This window comes from Platalea leucorodia, assembly GCF_965183815.1.
Source record: "Platalea leucorodia genome assembly, chromosome: Z".
Classification (NCBI taxonomy): Eukaryota; Metazoa; Chordata; class Aves; order Pelecaniformes; family Threskiornithidae; genus Platalea; species Platalea leucorodia.
The window spans coordinates 20,836,657-20,853,364 of NC_138858.1; the positions used below are offsets into that span (position 1 = coordinate 20,836,657).

Below are 16,708 nucleotides of genomic sequence, written 5' to 3' on the forward strand. Positions count from 1 at the left end.
CAGATTCCGGTTTTACCTGGCTTTCTCTCTCCTGAGAAGTCATATGGCATCCTGATTTTCTGAGGTGGAATTTCTTCTAAAAGGCACACCTGTGATGCTATGAAGTAAGACCTGAGCATCAGCAAGATGGCAAAGCATTTCTACATTCAGCAGAGACACCAGCAGATTTTCAGCAGGTCCTAGGAAACGAGAATGAAAAGGACCTCAGAATGTATGTCCTCATTTAGTTGCTTGACTTCTCCATTACACAGACGAGTAAACAGGAAAGGATTATGGCTTAGGAGAAGGTTTGTTTTCCCTTTCTCACAATGGAAAAAATTAATGGAAGATCAAGGTGGGGATAAGTCTTTCTACACAGAAGAACAAGACGGGGAGAATCTAGCTTGTATACAGTATTAGAGCGCTTTTTGCATGTTTAGTCAAGACCAGAAGCTACAGACGGTGTTCTCTCTCATATTTATTCTGTTTGTGGATGATGATGCCTAGGTTATGTATTCAGGGGCACCGCAAATTCCTCTCTCTAGCATGTTGAAAATTGTCGGTTATTCATGACACTGTTACAGGTTTTGTGCAATGAGGAAATTCATTGGCTTGCAAAAACTTAAGTGTGTTCCCAAACAAAAGTTTCTTTGTGTACAACAGTTGATGTTCCAAATGTTGCACGATGCTAATTTGAGGCCAAAGGCTTCTGTTTCATAACAAACCCTGGGTGCTGCTACTTAAGACTTAGGGGAAACAGGCCCACTGAAAACTGCTAAAAGTCTCATGTTACCCTCCAGAGCTGCATTTTAGATAGACTGAGAAACAATCTGTGCAAGAGGTAACTGAGTATCTTTCTGAGCTCTTCAGTAAGTTTTACGCTTTTTACAATCAGGTCACCTCACATTGATTAAGTGCAAAAGGATTTTTAAGAGTAGATTGCAGGAGAACACAGACATCAGTCAGCATGTTCAATTACTGATTTCAGAATTCAATATTTCCAGTAGAGCCTCTGTATTGTGCATAAATGCTATGTTGCATACAGGCACTGCATTACCTAGCGTTCTGGAGTGAGGCATGGGAGGTGTTTTCCTGTTTGCTGCTGTGCTGCCCTGGTGAAGGCAGAGTGGAGAAACATCCATTTGAAACAATAAGTATCACAGGCAAAATGTAACTTATTAGAGTTGGATTTCAGCCAATAATCAGGGGATAAACAGCCCTTATAAGGCATGCCATGTATTCTTTAATGACTAAATAATGAGGTTTTTCCACTTTCCATCTTATCCCAAAGAAACTCAAAACCTTGATAGTGCTGGCCTTGCTCAAAAGGCAAAGTCATGCCTTAACAGGCATGGTGACAGCACTTGTCCATGCTTAGTTACTTCTTATATTGGTGCCTCCCACTGTACCTGGATTTCATGTTTTGTCCTGTTCTTAGCTGTTTTCCAGAAAGCGTTTCACCTCAGCGCACATGCACATTCCTCTGTACCCCATTGCAACTCTGACATTTGCCTTGAACTTCCCAGGTTTCCTTCTCCTTTAAGCCTTGTTGGAGCCTTGGCATTCTGAGAGAGGTGTCCCCTAGCACTCTGTCAGACCAAAAGGGTGTGCATGCACTCTTATCTCCTAGATTTATTTTTACTGGTGATTTGCTTTTTCTTCTCTTTATCCTTTCCTAAACAATTACTATTCAAAGCTGTATTCCTCCTCCACATGACAAGTGTTTAGTAAATTCCTAAGGCTGTTTTTTCTTTTTCTGTTAGAATACTTTAGAAGCATAGGTTGTTTGTTTGTTTGTTTGTTTGTTTGTTTGTTTGTTTGTTTTTCCTGTGAATGTGGTTTTATGACAGAGAGGAATATTTGAAAATATGTAATAGTGCAGTTTGTTGGGTTTTCTTCCCGTTGAAGACTAGAGGATCCTGTGTACATGCAGGTTACACTGCCAACAACTGGTAATAATTTGAGTTCATTTCAACCATCTGCTTTAGAATTTGCATGCAACTAATCTCATGCTGCTTCTATAAAGCACGTACTTTGCTCTGTGCTTCTCTGCATTTGGTAACATCCTCACTTTGACAATAAGGCTTGGTTTAGGAATCTTCCAGAAAACTGTCCCTAGTTTATAGTAAAGGCTTTAAATAAGTGTCAGATACTATCTTTATGAAATTCAGAATTAATTTCTCTTTAAATGTACGTCCCTGATTTGTACATTACAAGAGGATATTTAGATGATCTGCTTACCCCAAAGGTACCCTACTTACAAGGTGACAATGAACGCAGCTGTCTTTTTTACAGCATCCTTCACTGAAAAACCTTCATAAGGGTAGTCACAGCTTGGCATCTTGACAGACCACCTAAGTGATTCACTTAGTGTGACCTTGAGGCCATGTGCATACTGATACTATTCTGCAATTACATGGAGTAAAAACAGTCTCCTCGGGCTTTTGGTCTTGCAAGTCTAGCGGCAAAGACCTCTTCTAATCTGCTCCTCACATCCTTCAGCAAAGACTCTACATTTAGGTCAGCATCTGATCACGTATTTAAGGCAAGAAAGAATCCACTCTGTTAGGAGGTACTTCTCACTCAACTAGTGCTTCAGATCAAAGCAGCGATCCCAGCAAAGAGACCATACTAATAATCATTGTCGAGATGCTTAGTTAATGTTACACTTGGGGGATACATAGCAAATTCTGAGAAATAAGCGTAACATATTCAGCTGAAGAAAAGCGCTTTGAACTGTGTGACTTCTACCGTATCCAAAATCACACCATCCTGAAAACAACCCGGTATGCATAGCGACATTTAGTTTTCCTTTCCTCATCTCAGATTAAATCAGCATTCAAATAGGTAGGCTTGTTTAACGGCAGCAACGCAGCAGCTTTCTGACAGCAACCTACGCCCTTCTGTTCTCGCAAAAATCTAAGTCCCTTCTCCGCAGCTGGGAGGTTGAAAGCAAAACCACCCAGTTGTGGCCGAGTGGAGACCCAGAGGAAGAGCGGGTTTCGCTCGGACCTCCCCGGGGTTCTGCTCACGTGACGCCCGGCGCCGCTCGCCCCCCTCCCGGCCGCCTGGGGCACAGCCGCGGCGGTAGGCGCACGGGGCAGGCTGCCACCGCGGCTGGGCGTGCGCACGCACGCACATCGGGAAACGGGCGTGCTGCGGCGAGACATTAACGCTTCTCGGTAGTTACAGACATGGAAAAGTATCGGAGGAGGGGTGCAGCGGCGCCTGCCAAGTGAGGGCAGCCCGGCGACGGACGCGTGGAGGCTGCAGGCAGCGATGTGTACTGCGTTTCGTACTGACCCCAGGGAGGCATGAGCAGGTAAGCTGGGGCGCCGCAGCGACTTCCCGCCGGCTCGCCGCCGCGCAGCAGCGCACCGCCGGCGCTTCACCCCCCGCCCCTCGGCCGGCGCCGGGGGAGGACGTCGCCCGGGGAGGCCGTGGGGTGCTGGGGAGAGGGGGCACACGGGCGCGGTGCTGCCACTGGGGCGCGGCGCCGCCCGCAGCCGGCCCGAGTTTCGGGAAGGGCTTCCCCGCGCCTCGGCTCCTCACAGCGGGGCGGCTGGCCGCGCCGCGGCCGCGACCCCCGCCCCGGGCCCGCCGGAGCCCCCGCCGCTCCCCCACACGTGGGAAGGGCCGCGTGGGGGCGGGACGCTCTCCCCGGCCGGCGCCCCCGCCGGCTCCCGGGCGCGGCGCGGCGCGGCCCGGCCCGGCCCGGTCCGTCCTGTCCCGTCCGACCGCGGGCGGCCGGGCCCGGGCCGGGCCCTGCCCCTGGCGAGCGGGCGCGGCTCCCTCCCACCGCCAACACCTGCGCGGGGGCGGGCGGGGCGGGGCTGCACCTACAGGCGGCCGCCCCGCCCCGCCCCGCCCCGCGCCGCTCGCCGCCGCCAATCCGCGCCCGCCTCCCGCCCCGCTCCGTACGCCGTTTGCGCAGGCAGCGCTGTTTCCGCAGCGGGTCGGAGTGCGGGCTCCCCCCGGTCCTCGGCAGCCCGATGTGACCCGCCAGAGAAAATGGCGGCGGCGGCGGGGAATCGCACCTCGTCCTCGGGATTATCCTCGGGCAGCGGCGCGGAGGCGGCCGCCGCCGCCGCCTGCGGGAGCCCGAAGGGCGGCGCGGTGGCGGGGAGCGTCGTCGGGAGCGGCGGGGGGCTGCTGCGGGAGGCGGGCGGCGGCGGCGGCTGCCGGGAGCAGCGCTCTGACTGGAGACGGAAGCAGCTGCGCAAAGTGCGGAGCGTGGAGCTGGACCGGCTGCCCGAGGCGCCCCTCTTCCTCGCCGCCGCCCCGGCCGCCGCCGCCGCCGCCTCCTCCTCCTCCTCCTCGCCGGAGCCCCCCGAGACGCTGCTGCTCCGCTGCCTGCCCGGGCCGCCGCGCTCCAGCCCCGCCAGCCCGGCTGCCTCCCCCAGCCGCTGCGCCGAGCTCCTGGAATCGCTGCCGGCGGGGAGCCCGGCGGGGACCGACCCCGCCGCGGAGCGGAGGATGGACCCGTCCCTCCCGGCGAGGTGAGGGGGCGCCGGGGCGGGGGGTGGGCAGGGCTCGACCCCGAGCGGTGGCGGGTGACAGCGGCGGGGCTGCTCCCGCGGGGAGGGCTCGGGGTGGGCTGCGGTGTCCCGTCCCCCCCCCTCCCCGCCGCCGCGGGCGCCCGGCCGCCGCCTGGCCGCGGGCCGGCAGCGGATGCGGGGGCGGCGGGAGCTGCCGGCGGAGCGCAGGGCCGGGGCGCGGCGGGCGGCCCTCGCCCGCCGCCTTCCCCCGGGGCGCGGGGGCACCTGGTGCCTGGGTGAGGCGGGGGCGGCCGCCGGGCCGGGCCGGGCCGCCCCGCCGGCCGCCCGCAGCTGTCAGCGGGGCCCGGCAGCCGGCGCCGGAGGAGCGGGTCGGGCGGCGGGGGAGGCGAGCGGCGCGGGGTGGCGTGCGTGTTTGCGGGGGCGGCTCTTGCGTTCGACTTCTGCCGGAGTCCCGGAGGGCTCTGAAGTGCGAGTCGGGGCCGGTGGCGGCGGCCGGGGCCGGCGGTGTCAGCCGCCGGGGCCGGGGGCGAGCGGAGCCCCTTGGCGTTGCCCGCGGCCGGGCGCTGCCGTGCTCCCGCGCCCGGGCTCGGCGGCACCTGGCCGCTCCCTGCGGTGTCCTAGCGGTCTGCCGCACGGAACCGGGTAACCCTTTCTTTTCTTTTCTCTAAAAAGCATTTCTGCGAGGTCTAATTCCCGTTTGCGGTACCGTGATATTGCAGAGCTGATTTCTTTAATTCTTAGTAAGGGGGAGAAAAGGCTTTCAAACGTAAATGTCCTCTCTCTTTTTCCGAGAGGAAGTAATTTTGTGGTGGTTTCGTCTAGATGATACATTTCAGTGGTTTCATTTAGCGCCGTGCTGTTTGTAGCCCCTGTTTGCCTTCCGTATGTATTATTCGGTAAGTCCATTTTCTTGAGGTTTTATAGAACTGCCCCTATTCTGCCTGTTTGACGTGCATAGAAGTATTCAGGATGAAAGTGAACTCGTGTCCCTGCTGAAGCACTTTAAGTACTTCAGAGCACGTTTCAGCTTTAATGTGCACTTGCTAGGTCTAACTGGTATGTGTGTGGGAAGGCACTGCAGTGGTGATGGTGTAATTTTGATGTGAAGTTGGCAATTTCGTATGGATTTCTTGTAAGGTTTTATACGATGTGGACGGTGTAGTTTAAGGACTTAGTATTGACATCCGAGGACCTATTTTAATGCTGCCTTACAGTTTGTCTGGCTAATTATTTAAACCTCATAAGCAACCTAGTTCCAGTTTGGACATGTGATTTGTGTATTCTTTTCAGTTGTGTCTTACGTCAGTTAAACCTCAAGGATGTTTTTTAAAGGTGGACATATCTTGGGACTACTGTAATAAGAACTGTTTTCTAGACCAATGACCTGTTTATATGAATTCTCAGCAGTTCAGATGGATTTTGGTCTATTTCTAGGGCAGTGTAAAAATACTTGATACGGTGTGGTTGTAACAGATAAGAAATGCCTCTGTACTTACAGAAGGATTAGCGGGAAATCTTGTGTTTTGGAGGGGGGGAAAAATGTATGGATTCTAGCGAGTAACTTGTCTTTTTATGACTCTTAGCACCATCTTTGTCTCCATCATGTAATGAAATTATAATATACAGTATCTCGTAATACGATTGTAACCAGTTTCATGGCTTTCAAGGAAAATAAAGAATCAGTGTCAGAACACATCTAAAACAACTCAGTCTCATGGTGATAGCAAGTGAGAGTTAGGCTTGATATTAGAGGTTCAGGAAGGTCAATAGATGTCGCATTGATGCTGAAACACTGAGTCCATCCTTGCTAGTCAGTCCCACAGCAGCAATGACAGAGCCGCTGTGGAATTTTTTCCTTTCACATGGACAGTTTTGCTTACTTTTAAGTACCTGCATCTGGACAAGTCAGTGTTCGAGTGTGTGTACAAGTTAAAACCCTTCTCCTAGATGCTCTCTGATATTCGACTAGGAATGTTAACAAATCATAGAAAATACTAAATGCCAAGCACTTTTCTTTTTAGTATTTCAGTGAGATAGGCTACTTTGCATTTATCATAAGTACAGTTGAAAATACCTGGCAACATCAATAGTGATTGTTCTTCAGAAATATCCTATAAATGCTCATGTAGAGTATCTCAGTAATTCTGTATGTCGTGTTACCAGTAAACATGTTAGACAAAGTACTATTTTGTCAGGCCGTATCAAGAATTTAAAACATCTGTCTGCCCTTATTGGAATATTAATTGACTTGTTCTAGCTGAAGGAGGGAGGTTAATTTGTATGTGAGTAACAGCATATTACACATTAAAGTTGTGCATGCAGCTGTTGCCCCGACATTATTAAGAGGCAAACTGAAGGACATAATCAAAATAATGTATTATATGGAGGTTTATGTGGATTAGTTGTACTTTCCTGTAAGGATCTAATGTTAGTTAAAAGATACTGTGCTTTCTCCAAAGTCCCCCTATCAGTCTCTTCGGTATTACAGTTACTTTCTTTTTAAATAGATTTTTCTGTGTCTGTTCATGCTGGAAGACCTGCATGAGCCTCAGAATGAAGCTGAGAAGGGAAATTGGCTCTGGTGTTAAGTCCTAAATGTAAATATTACCTTTTTTTCTTTAATCTCTCAAGCATTCTGCTTGTCAGGGCAGTAGAGCAAATATTTTCACTAAAAGCTGTGAACACTGTAAGCTATCTTTTTATATCACTGGAAGGGGGAGTTGTTTTACTAGGAAATGCAGCTTCAACATAAAGCACTTCAGACCTCTTATCCCATATCTATAGTGACAGTACATTGGTTTATATAAAAAATCCAGTCAGTTCAGTGATAACTGTAGTATGATTTCTTGTAACTCGAGGGAAACCCATGAAGGCAAAATGCACCTCCTTCTCTGCGACCTTAACAGTGTCCTTTTAAAACATTCAGACCCTTTAAGTAATGTTTATTTGTGTCTGAAATTGATGTAGGTGACTTATTACATCCCCAAGTACCGGATTAGTTACACTGCCATAACCATGTTTTTATAAAAATGAAAAGCAGGAAATGCTGCAATTCATCTCTTCTGCATACAGTAACCATGTACTGTGTGACTTGCATGAAAATTAAGTGTTTGAATTTGAAAATCTGTATGCTAGATATGGCCGACTTGTCAGAATGTTCAGCTGCAAGACAACCTTTGTAGATAATTATACTGTATTTTCTGCAGTTGCTGTTTCACACCTGCTAGAGACACCAAAGACACACTGTGAAACTGAAGTTTTGACTATAAGTACAAGTGTACAAGTAAAAGCTCGTCAGTTTTAGCTCTGCTTATCAATTTGTAGCACCTTTGACTTTCAAAAGAGGGCATGAATGCTTTAATAGAGAGCTGGACTGGGCAGTGGGGTGGGAACAGAGGGAGAGTGCATACAGTGAAAGCACAGTGTGGCCAAGGTTTGCTTTTTTTTTTTTACTGAAATGATGATAACTTTCCCTGTTCGTGTTGTCAGAATGTAGCTAAGGTAAAAAATATAGCTTATTATTGACTTTGGCTATTCTTAGCTAAGGTAAGGTATAATTTTATGTGTTTTAACCAGGTCCATAATGCTGGATATTTTTAACTGGCTGCTTAAATAAGCCACCAAATTTTCTGCTTCCAGTTTGAGCTGGATACTACTGTGAGAGAAAATTCACTTCCTACCTCTTCTGTGCTCTGTGACTTGAGGGTACTTTTGGAAGAGGGTCACCCTCTACCGTGTCTGATTTTTATCACTCTCAGTTATTGCAAGTGGTAGGGTTCTACTTAGATGGTCTGATCTGGTATGGCAGTTTCTTTGTTCCTATGCAAAGTAAATAGATTGTAACTAACTAATCTGGAGCTTTCTGTCTCGTTGGATTTAGTGATACTAAAGGTTCAGTCTCCACTGTCACTCAGTGGAGTCTAAGTACTGCTCAGTGCAATACCTGCGTGTAGGCATGTGCAATTGTGCCTTACCCAAAGGTCAAATGTGTAGAGTACAAGATTTGAAGGTCAGTTTTTCCTTCCGTATGATGGATTTGAACTTCGTGAGATCTTTTAGTGTACTAATGCATTTGTTGTCCTTTTAAGTTGGAGTAAAGGTAACGCTGCAGCTGAGCTAAAAGTTTATTCTGGTGCAAGAGCGGATGAGATGGGAGTGGAAACAAGCGGCTGGGGGTGGGGTGACTGTGGGAATGCTTCTGTTGGCTTTTGCTGGCTTCCAGTATTGGTGAAACTTGGCTCAAGCTTGTTTAAAATAGAAATTATACGTTGCCATGTAGCTGTTCTTTAAACAAACTTGTAAAGCTAGTTTTCAGCAGCAGTGGTGATAAGAGAACAGATCTGGTTTGAGTTCTGAGTTTGTAATTCTTATCTTGGTGTTCTCGGAGGATTCTCTGCAAAGACCCAAGGGTCGTCTTATTTTACTTTTTATCTGCTCTGCTCTCACTTAAAACTCTAGAATTACAGTTCATTCTTTTGCTTGAGGCAGAGTGGACAGAAAGCCTTTGAGAGGGCTTCATTACTTGTCTCTAGGTGACTAGGAGAACGTGGTTAAGTGGAAAGTTGCTTTCTGTTGCTTCCCTCCCTTTTTATCTTTACCCGGAGGCTGAGTGTGTTGCCTGCGGGATGCTTCCGATTTCCTGTCTCACCATGCTGCAGAGCTGGAGAATCCTGCTCGGTGGTGAATAGTCTTGGTTATTTTTTTCTATAAGATATGTTTGGAGTTTTTTGTTTGTTTGTTTGTTTCTTGCTTGTGGGGTTTTGGGTTTTTTTGGCTTTGGTTGGGTTTTGGTTTGTTGTTGGTTTTGGGGGGGGGTGTTTTGGGTTTTGTGTGTTTGTTTTTGTTTTGTTTTTTTTCTCTTAAGATCAGTTTTGTTGGATCTTAGCTAAAAAATGTCCTGAAAAAATAGCAGCTCTATTTACTTGATACTTAAGAGTCATTGGAAATTGGGAATTGTTTACCTTCTGTCTGGAAACTGATGAAATACTTTTCAGATTGTCATGATAAAAGCTGATAGAGCCATTACTCCTCTCAGTTTTGCTCATAAATGTCCAATTTTTTGGTAGTGCTCAGCATCTGATGACTAAGGATTTGAAGGTGTTTGCAAAACGTGAATTTTTTTTTTTCTTTAAACTCAGAATGTCATTGAGTATTCCTCTTTCTCTGCTATAAGATTAAACTGGAATTCAAGTCAGACTACCTTTGTTTCCTCCGTATATTTATTTTGTGTCCCTGAAGTGTAAAGTATTCACATCATCCATGGAAATACAGCCTAATACTGCTTGTTCTCATCTCTCTTGTCCTAATATTGTAATTTGTAGTGGAACGGCTGCTAATATACTTCTTATGCCAGGTGGCTTCAATTCTTCCCGAGTATTTCTCATCAATAGATTTCACACTGCTGTTGATACTGCAGCTCCTTCCAGCTTACGCAGGGTCACTGTGGAAGGTGGGAGTAGAGTGCTGGAAAAATGAGTTGCGTCTGCTAGACCACACTGAGGTCTGACCACATCTGACATCTTGTTTTCTGAGCTCTTTTCTATCCTCTTCTTGAGCATCCAGTCATCTTCCTTTTAAGCAAACTGAAATGAGTCTTTGCTCAGCTGTCAGCAACGATGATCAGGTCCTTTTGTGAGCTGGTCGTTAACCCTCAAAGGTATGCAACTAACACTCCTTGTTTTGGCCCAGGGATATGCACTTCACTTCACTAGCTATTTCTCTCAAATACCCTCTTATACCCTGAGAATTTTTTGTATGTCCCGTATGAGTGTCATGTTTGTATCTTCAGGATTGTTCCTTTCAGATACTGAAAGGGATTGGTGTAAATATTTTAAGTGTTGAAGGAAAAAAATCTAATCAGTTTGCAGTTCATGTAGAGTTTATTGAGTTTACCAGCTTAATACACTCTAGCAGGCAAGTGTTTGTTGTCATGGTTAAGACAATATTCTGATTGCTTTGAATTATGACAGTACCTTAACTTCCGGTTGCTGAATATGTACTTTGAAAATTCATGTGTAGTCAGTGACAGTTTTCTCAGTTTATCAGTATTTTACACTTTTTTTTTACTACTTCCATGTTTTTAGACTGTGGAGTTGCCGGGTATGATACTAATATTCCTTTCCATTTTTTTCTCTTGTTGCAAGTTTCAGCTTTACCACCAGATATGTATCAATATCTTAAATGGTCCCATAAAATACATCTGAAATGTCTGATATTTCACTAAAGTAAATGCCTCTACAGATGCCTAGTTTATGACTAAAGACTTGTTTGCTGAATGTAAGAAAATATTGCAGTTGACTAGCATGGAAGCTCACTGAAACAGCGCTAAAAAAAGTTATTTCAATAATGTCTGCATATAGTTCCAGAAAATGAGCTCTTCTGTAAATACAGAACAGATATTAATTTGTTGGGTTTTAAACTGTAAGTTCTGTAGTTATTTGTGATGAACAGCTCAATACCATAGGTTTCCTGGTCTCTGTGGGCACGTTGGGTGCCCTAGCCTGTAGGATGTGCTGGAGCACTGGGGTTTCTATGAGGTTTTCCATGGCAAATGTGGAAACGAGTTCTTCTATACTGCCCAGCAAAAGCATCCAGGCTCTTCACTGCCTGCCCTGCAGTGGTGGCTGCTGGCTTCTGGGAAGCTCACTGTAACCAGCAGAAGTAGCTTTCTCTTTGAACCTCCAAGGTTTGGGCCGGGATCTCCTGCACAGGTACATTCTGCTCCACACAGGCTTGTTCACATCTTCTTCAAACATCTTCCTAAAATTAACTGAGAGTTCCTGTTTCTGCCCCTGACAAGGATTTACTCTGAGTTGCAACTGCGTGTTTCTTATCCCTCCCTCCCAGAGGCTCTTGGGAGGAAGAGCAGGGGTACGTGGGGAAGAGGTCTTGAAGACATGCAGATTGTTCTCTGTATTTGTTTTAAGCCAGTATTACAGGAAGAGGGAGGAGCGGGAGCTCCCTTCCCCCCCCGGCCTTGTGTACATGAAATGAAACTCCTTAAGCCGTGCAGATCTCTGGCGGAGAGCAATGCGGATAGTCTTCAGGGTTGTCATTTTAGAAGTGCATTGTGCCAAATTGATACAGAAAAGATTGGATAACTGATCTATTTGGTTTCTCTCACTGTGAAGATTGATACGCAGACTGACATTCAGGCTGCCTTTTTTGTGGGAAGAAGGCAGATAATCCCCGTCAGGGAACTGAGTAATAAAACATTTTGGATTAAACTAAGATGTCTTCCATCTCTGCGAAGTTGTAAGGTGCTTTCATGTAAAGATGTGTTCAGTACTGTAAACCAACATATACTGATACCCTCAGGAAGCCGAGTGAGGAGAAATATTAACGATTGGCAAAGAGTTTGGCTTAGGTGATAGAGGGCAGTTTAGAATTGTTGCAGTGCGTTACAGTGGTGTCATGGCTGACCATTGCTTTTGGTTTCTGCTGCAGGTCAACATGCCTCCATTCAAAATGGTTACTGCTGTCACTCATTTCAGCTATATTGTTGGTAGCGAAGGATTCAATTCTTAAAAAGAAAGCTTTTTCCTTGTATAGGTACTTCAAAGCCACATGGGCCCAAGTGACTCTCTTGGGAATGAAAAACATGGGGGGGAGGGTTAGGAAGCAGCAGATCAGTAAAATAAACAAATGTGAAGTGTTTCCTTGTACCTGGAGTGCTCATCATTTCAGCCCAAAAGAATTTCTCAGGCCAAGCTATTTTCTGTCTGTGAAAAAAGAGAAGTCAGGGTTTGCAGACTGCAATCCTAAACTCTCCTACAAATTCTGTTTCTTTTCTAAGTGGAAGCTGGACTTCCCTTTCTGAAGGAAAAGAAAATAATTGTTGGAAGGCTTTGAGCTGGAAGTTGCTGTATAATATGTCTGTGAGAAAGGTCTTGATGACATCTCATTCAAATGTTTACTGTCTGTACCAAGTACGTCAGTGTCAGTAACTTTCCTTGGCAGTTGCTCTTGGGATACTCTATGTATAAAGTTTAGTAATGACATCACAAACCTTTGTGAAAACTCTGGCAGTTCTCAGAAAGGTACTGTCTTTAACCATATCTTCCCCCGTTTTCTCTAATTAATTATATTAAACTAATGAAACTGTTTAATGTTCATCTTTCTAAACCCATTTGGCGTATAATTATACTTGGTCATGAAATTCTGTTATTTACGTTGAAAGTTTTGAAGTATAGATTAACTCTTTAGAAAGTTATGTGTACCTATGGTAAAGAGGAACAGTGCCACTGTATCTTCAGTTTTGTCTTTTAAGGATGCGGTAAAGTTTCAGCATGTTCAGGTACAACGGTAAACCATCTTGTCCTGGTAAATATGCTGAAGTATATAATTCCCCTTAGTACCTCAGCAGAAACTTAGTATGCTCTACTGTTTGCTTGTTCTGACCTGCTCTGAGCCGCATGTTTGTGGCAATATTTTACAGTTCTGCCACTAGTGAGGATGCCCAGCAAAGCCAAGTGGGGAAAGACAATTGCTTTGGCATTTTGAAATCAGCTATGTATGAATTACATTCCTGTATTTTAAAATTGACTGCAAATGGGAATATAGGTCCAGTGCCAGGGCAGGCCACTTGTAGACCCTGGAAATCAAGACTGCAGGGGAGAGCACAGCCAGAACTTTTAGGCTTTTGGCTTCCTTTCAGCCCACAGAGTGGACTGCCGAGGAGCTAGCAAGGGGAACTAGTAGGAAATAAGCCAGCTTCTACCACGTAGACAAAGTTCCATAGGAGCTTCATCAAAATGGGTCCCTGACTTTTTCTGAATTGATAAATAATTTTTTTTAAAAAGTATTTCTTTGCAGGCAGCAGTTTATCTGTATGCATAAATATTTCCACTGTCTTTAAAGTATTCGCATATGCATAAGTAGTTGATATCTGAGTAACTGGGACTTAAACAAAAATACAGGTTTTAATCTTGTGAGTGAGCCTCTAGTAAAACCCTTATGCAATGGTGGAACCTTATAGGCTTTATGGGTATTCTTTGCGAGCAAGTGTTCACTTCTTGTGCGTCTGTCCCATTTGTGGTATTGGTACCTTATGCTGAAATAAAGCAAGGTTTACCGCTGAGTAGGTGAAACTGTCTAATCTGGGTTTCATTCAAAACATGAATCCCAATTCAGAGGAAAGTCAGGACCTGAATTACCACTATGCCCACCTTGGAGTTCCATGTGACTCTTGCAGGGTTCTGAGTGAAGCTTTTCTGCTCGTCAACTCTGTCAAGCTATTGGCAGCAGAGCGATGCGAGCATAAAATCTGTTGTACGCACAATGACTAGGTAAGTGCTGTGCATCTTGTGGCTCTCTGCTACTTAAAACTTGATATGGGACTCATAAGGTTAGCGAGGTGGACCAACCCTGATGCTTCAGGCAGCAGGTGCCTACAGAGCTTGGGGAAAAAGAAGGATGCAAGATCTGGTAGTGTAGTATGCAAGACGTCCTGGTTCCAGCAGAATCTCAGCATATAACTGTATGTTTCAATTTACATATGTTGAGCACTCTTAGGTTGCTTCTGCCTAGGCCATGCTGATTTGTGAAATATCTAAAAATGGTCAGTTTCTGTTGTGATTAAAACCCCGATTCAAAGGATATAATAGTGAAAGTTGTCAAAAGTAAGAATATGATTGTTTTTCCTTTTTTCCTTTTTTTCCCCTTTAATATACCTAGGACCTTTTTAACTATAAATAGCTATACTTAAGGAGCCATAAGGTTTTGAAAAAATACTCGGTTCGCTGCTTCTGGCTTATTGGGAAATAATTCATCTCTGTTCCAGTTAATGTTTGTAAGGGAAAGACTAGTGAATGAATTTACTTTCTGCGGGTACCATTGGTACAAAATGTACATTAAGGTTCTCTGATCATAGAGCCAAAAGGGCTACACCTCTCCCTGATTTGCACAACTACTAAGTAGGTAAACTGGATTGGAACAAAGCCAAAAAACAGATGGGGGACCGATTTATGCAATTGCAGCATTTTCAGATCTGTGAAACATTGTCATCTGTGCAAAAGAGCTCTACTGGTTATACTAGTTCTGACCAGCTGTGCTCTGTCTCCCCTCTGTGGGGAGAACACAGCTTGTGTTATGGGAGCTGGTACCTTAAGAAGGACAGGCTCTTTTTTCCATTAAGTATTTTCAATTAATCTCTGGGGGAAAGACTTGCTTGTGCAGCAAACATGATGACAAATAAATTTATGATTTGGTGGAGGCACAAAACAGGCCTATGGATTTTGCCCTGAAGAAATTTTTAAAACTATTTTTTTGCTTGAAACCACAAATAATTCGTGCGTAAGCATAAATGCAGTCAAAGTTTTCATTGTAGTTATAATTGGGCAAGGTTTTGGCATTTGTCAGTAAGTCAGTCTATCCAGTCTTTCCTCAGGTTTCTTTACAATCACTTTCAGAAAATAAAAAATACTATGTAGAACTTGCTCTCCCCCTCCCGCCCCCCCAAGTTCGCTTTAGGGACCCAACACCTCACGTTCTCTCCTGAAGGCCCAATGTCTGCTTCATTGCATTTCTGAGCCTTATTGTGACAAGGTCTGCATTTTGATACCTGAAAGGAAATCGGAAATGAGACAATATGGGTCTAGCACTGTTACTCCCTTTCCATGTTCAAATAAATGGCATGTTTTTATAACTGGGAGGGGACAAAGCTGGCCCTCAGAGGGAAGTGGTTAGTGTAGCTGGTTCTTACCATGGCGACTTTTGATAAGGATTTGTTGGGTTACTGTATACTTACTTGCAGTCACTAAAATAATCTAGTTACAGGATTTAAAATGTTTAGCTCGTTCAGTTTAACTACATTAGTCCTTCAGAAGCTGTGAATGGGCAGTCAGGATATAAGGATTGAGAGCTGTGCTATTCCATATTTGTGCAGCAGCTTGCTTCTGACTTTGTGTAGATGCGTGGCTGGCTGGCTAATGCTTAACGCGGGCATATTAAGCAAGTAGATGGAAAGGCTGTCTTCTGAAAGTGTTGACCTTTCCTGTCTGCAGTGTTCAGAGATACAGTTTGTGTCCTGTATCTGAAGGTTCATGTCATATTTGTTGTTAGAAATACGACTGGAGCTGACTGTGCAAACGCCTTTAGTTTTCCAGGACAGGATTACGTGACAGTGTGCTCTTCACTGGTCCTGTGCAGCCCAGGCTGAAGTCAGCCTTGTTCCAACCACATTTAACAGGCGCGTCTTCCTTCTGACTTCTGCGTGGACTTGGGGCTCTGTCACCCTAGTCACAGATTGCCTGTCAGTTTAGCGTAGCAATTAATTCAATGGGTGACATCAGTCTTCACCTTCTAGTTCACAGCCAGGTCACTTGCAGTATCTAGTATAAGATTAACTTGTTGAGAAGAGTATTTCCATAAACAGTCCGTTAGTAAGACACAAGGACATGACTTGTTTCACATAGAGACTTTCCCCCCGCTATAGATCCACTAGTGTTTCCTGGAAACTGGTTTTTATTTCTGGTCTTTTATGTGTGTGGTGTAGTTTCGTAGTGATTTGAAAAGCACTTACACACCTGTTCAAAGAAGTGAGAGTGCTTTCACAGTTACTGTCCCATTTTTGAGAGGCTGCTACTGTGATACAGGTCCTCATGGTAAGAAGGAAAATGAGTCTGACATATTTAGTGATCACAAATATTTGCTTAATCTTTTAATAATTTATTAGAATTTAATATGGAACTTATCTCTGTGTTAAAGCAAATGCTTTTTATATCCTCTTTTCATAGACATTGGGCTTGTAAAGGTCTTTCAGAATAGTGTGCTTTTCATTGACCTTAAAATCAGCATATTGCAAATGCGTTTCAGTGATGGTGGTTAAACTTGTAAGACATGATTGTGCATTGCTTTGACATAAGACTCCTTTTGTAATCTCTTAATATGTGGCAATGCCGTTAAATTAGAGCACCTTCCAGAGTTGCAAGAGGTATGGATTTTTTCCCCATTTTTTTCATTCTTCCAAAGTAAAACTTATGTTGTGTAGCAAGGTAAAGAAAACAAAATTGGATTATGAATTTGTAATAATCAGACAAATTCTAGGATAGATTTCTTACATCTTAGATGTCACGTTAACACAAGTTGTTTTTAACTAAGGTTTAAAGTCCATTCAGAGGAGTCATAACACAGCAGGGTGATCACAAATATACTATAAACTAGTTCATCTGCCACGCTGGTCAGACTGCTTGGCAATCACCTGTTTAATTTGTTGCTGCTTTATCTTTTCA

At 45.1% G+C, this 16,708-nt stretch overlaps 1 protein-coding gene across 2 annotated transcripts in view; it reads left to right on the forward strand.

The window, feature by feature from the left end:
- The first annotated feature begins 3,114 nt into the window (after positions 1-3,114).
- Positions 3,115-16,708, forward strand: part of MAP3K1 (mitogen-activated protein kinase kinase kinase 1) — a 64,400-nt gene continuing 50,806 nt past the window's right edge. Inside the window, exon 1 of one of the 2 annotated variants that reach the window (XM_082335520.1) lies at positions 3,115-3,301. In XM_082335520.1, coding sequence (XP_082191646.1) covers positions 3,294-3,301 — 8 coding nt within the window. In that variant the 5' untranslated portion in view covers positions 3,115-3,293. Of the gene's footprint in view, positions 3,302-3,969; positions 4,479-16,708 lie in introns of those variants that run through there. The other variant, XM_082335521.1, reaches the window with a different exon arrangement.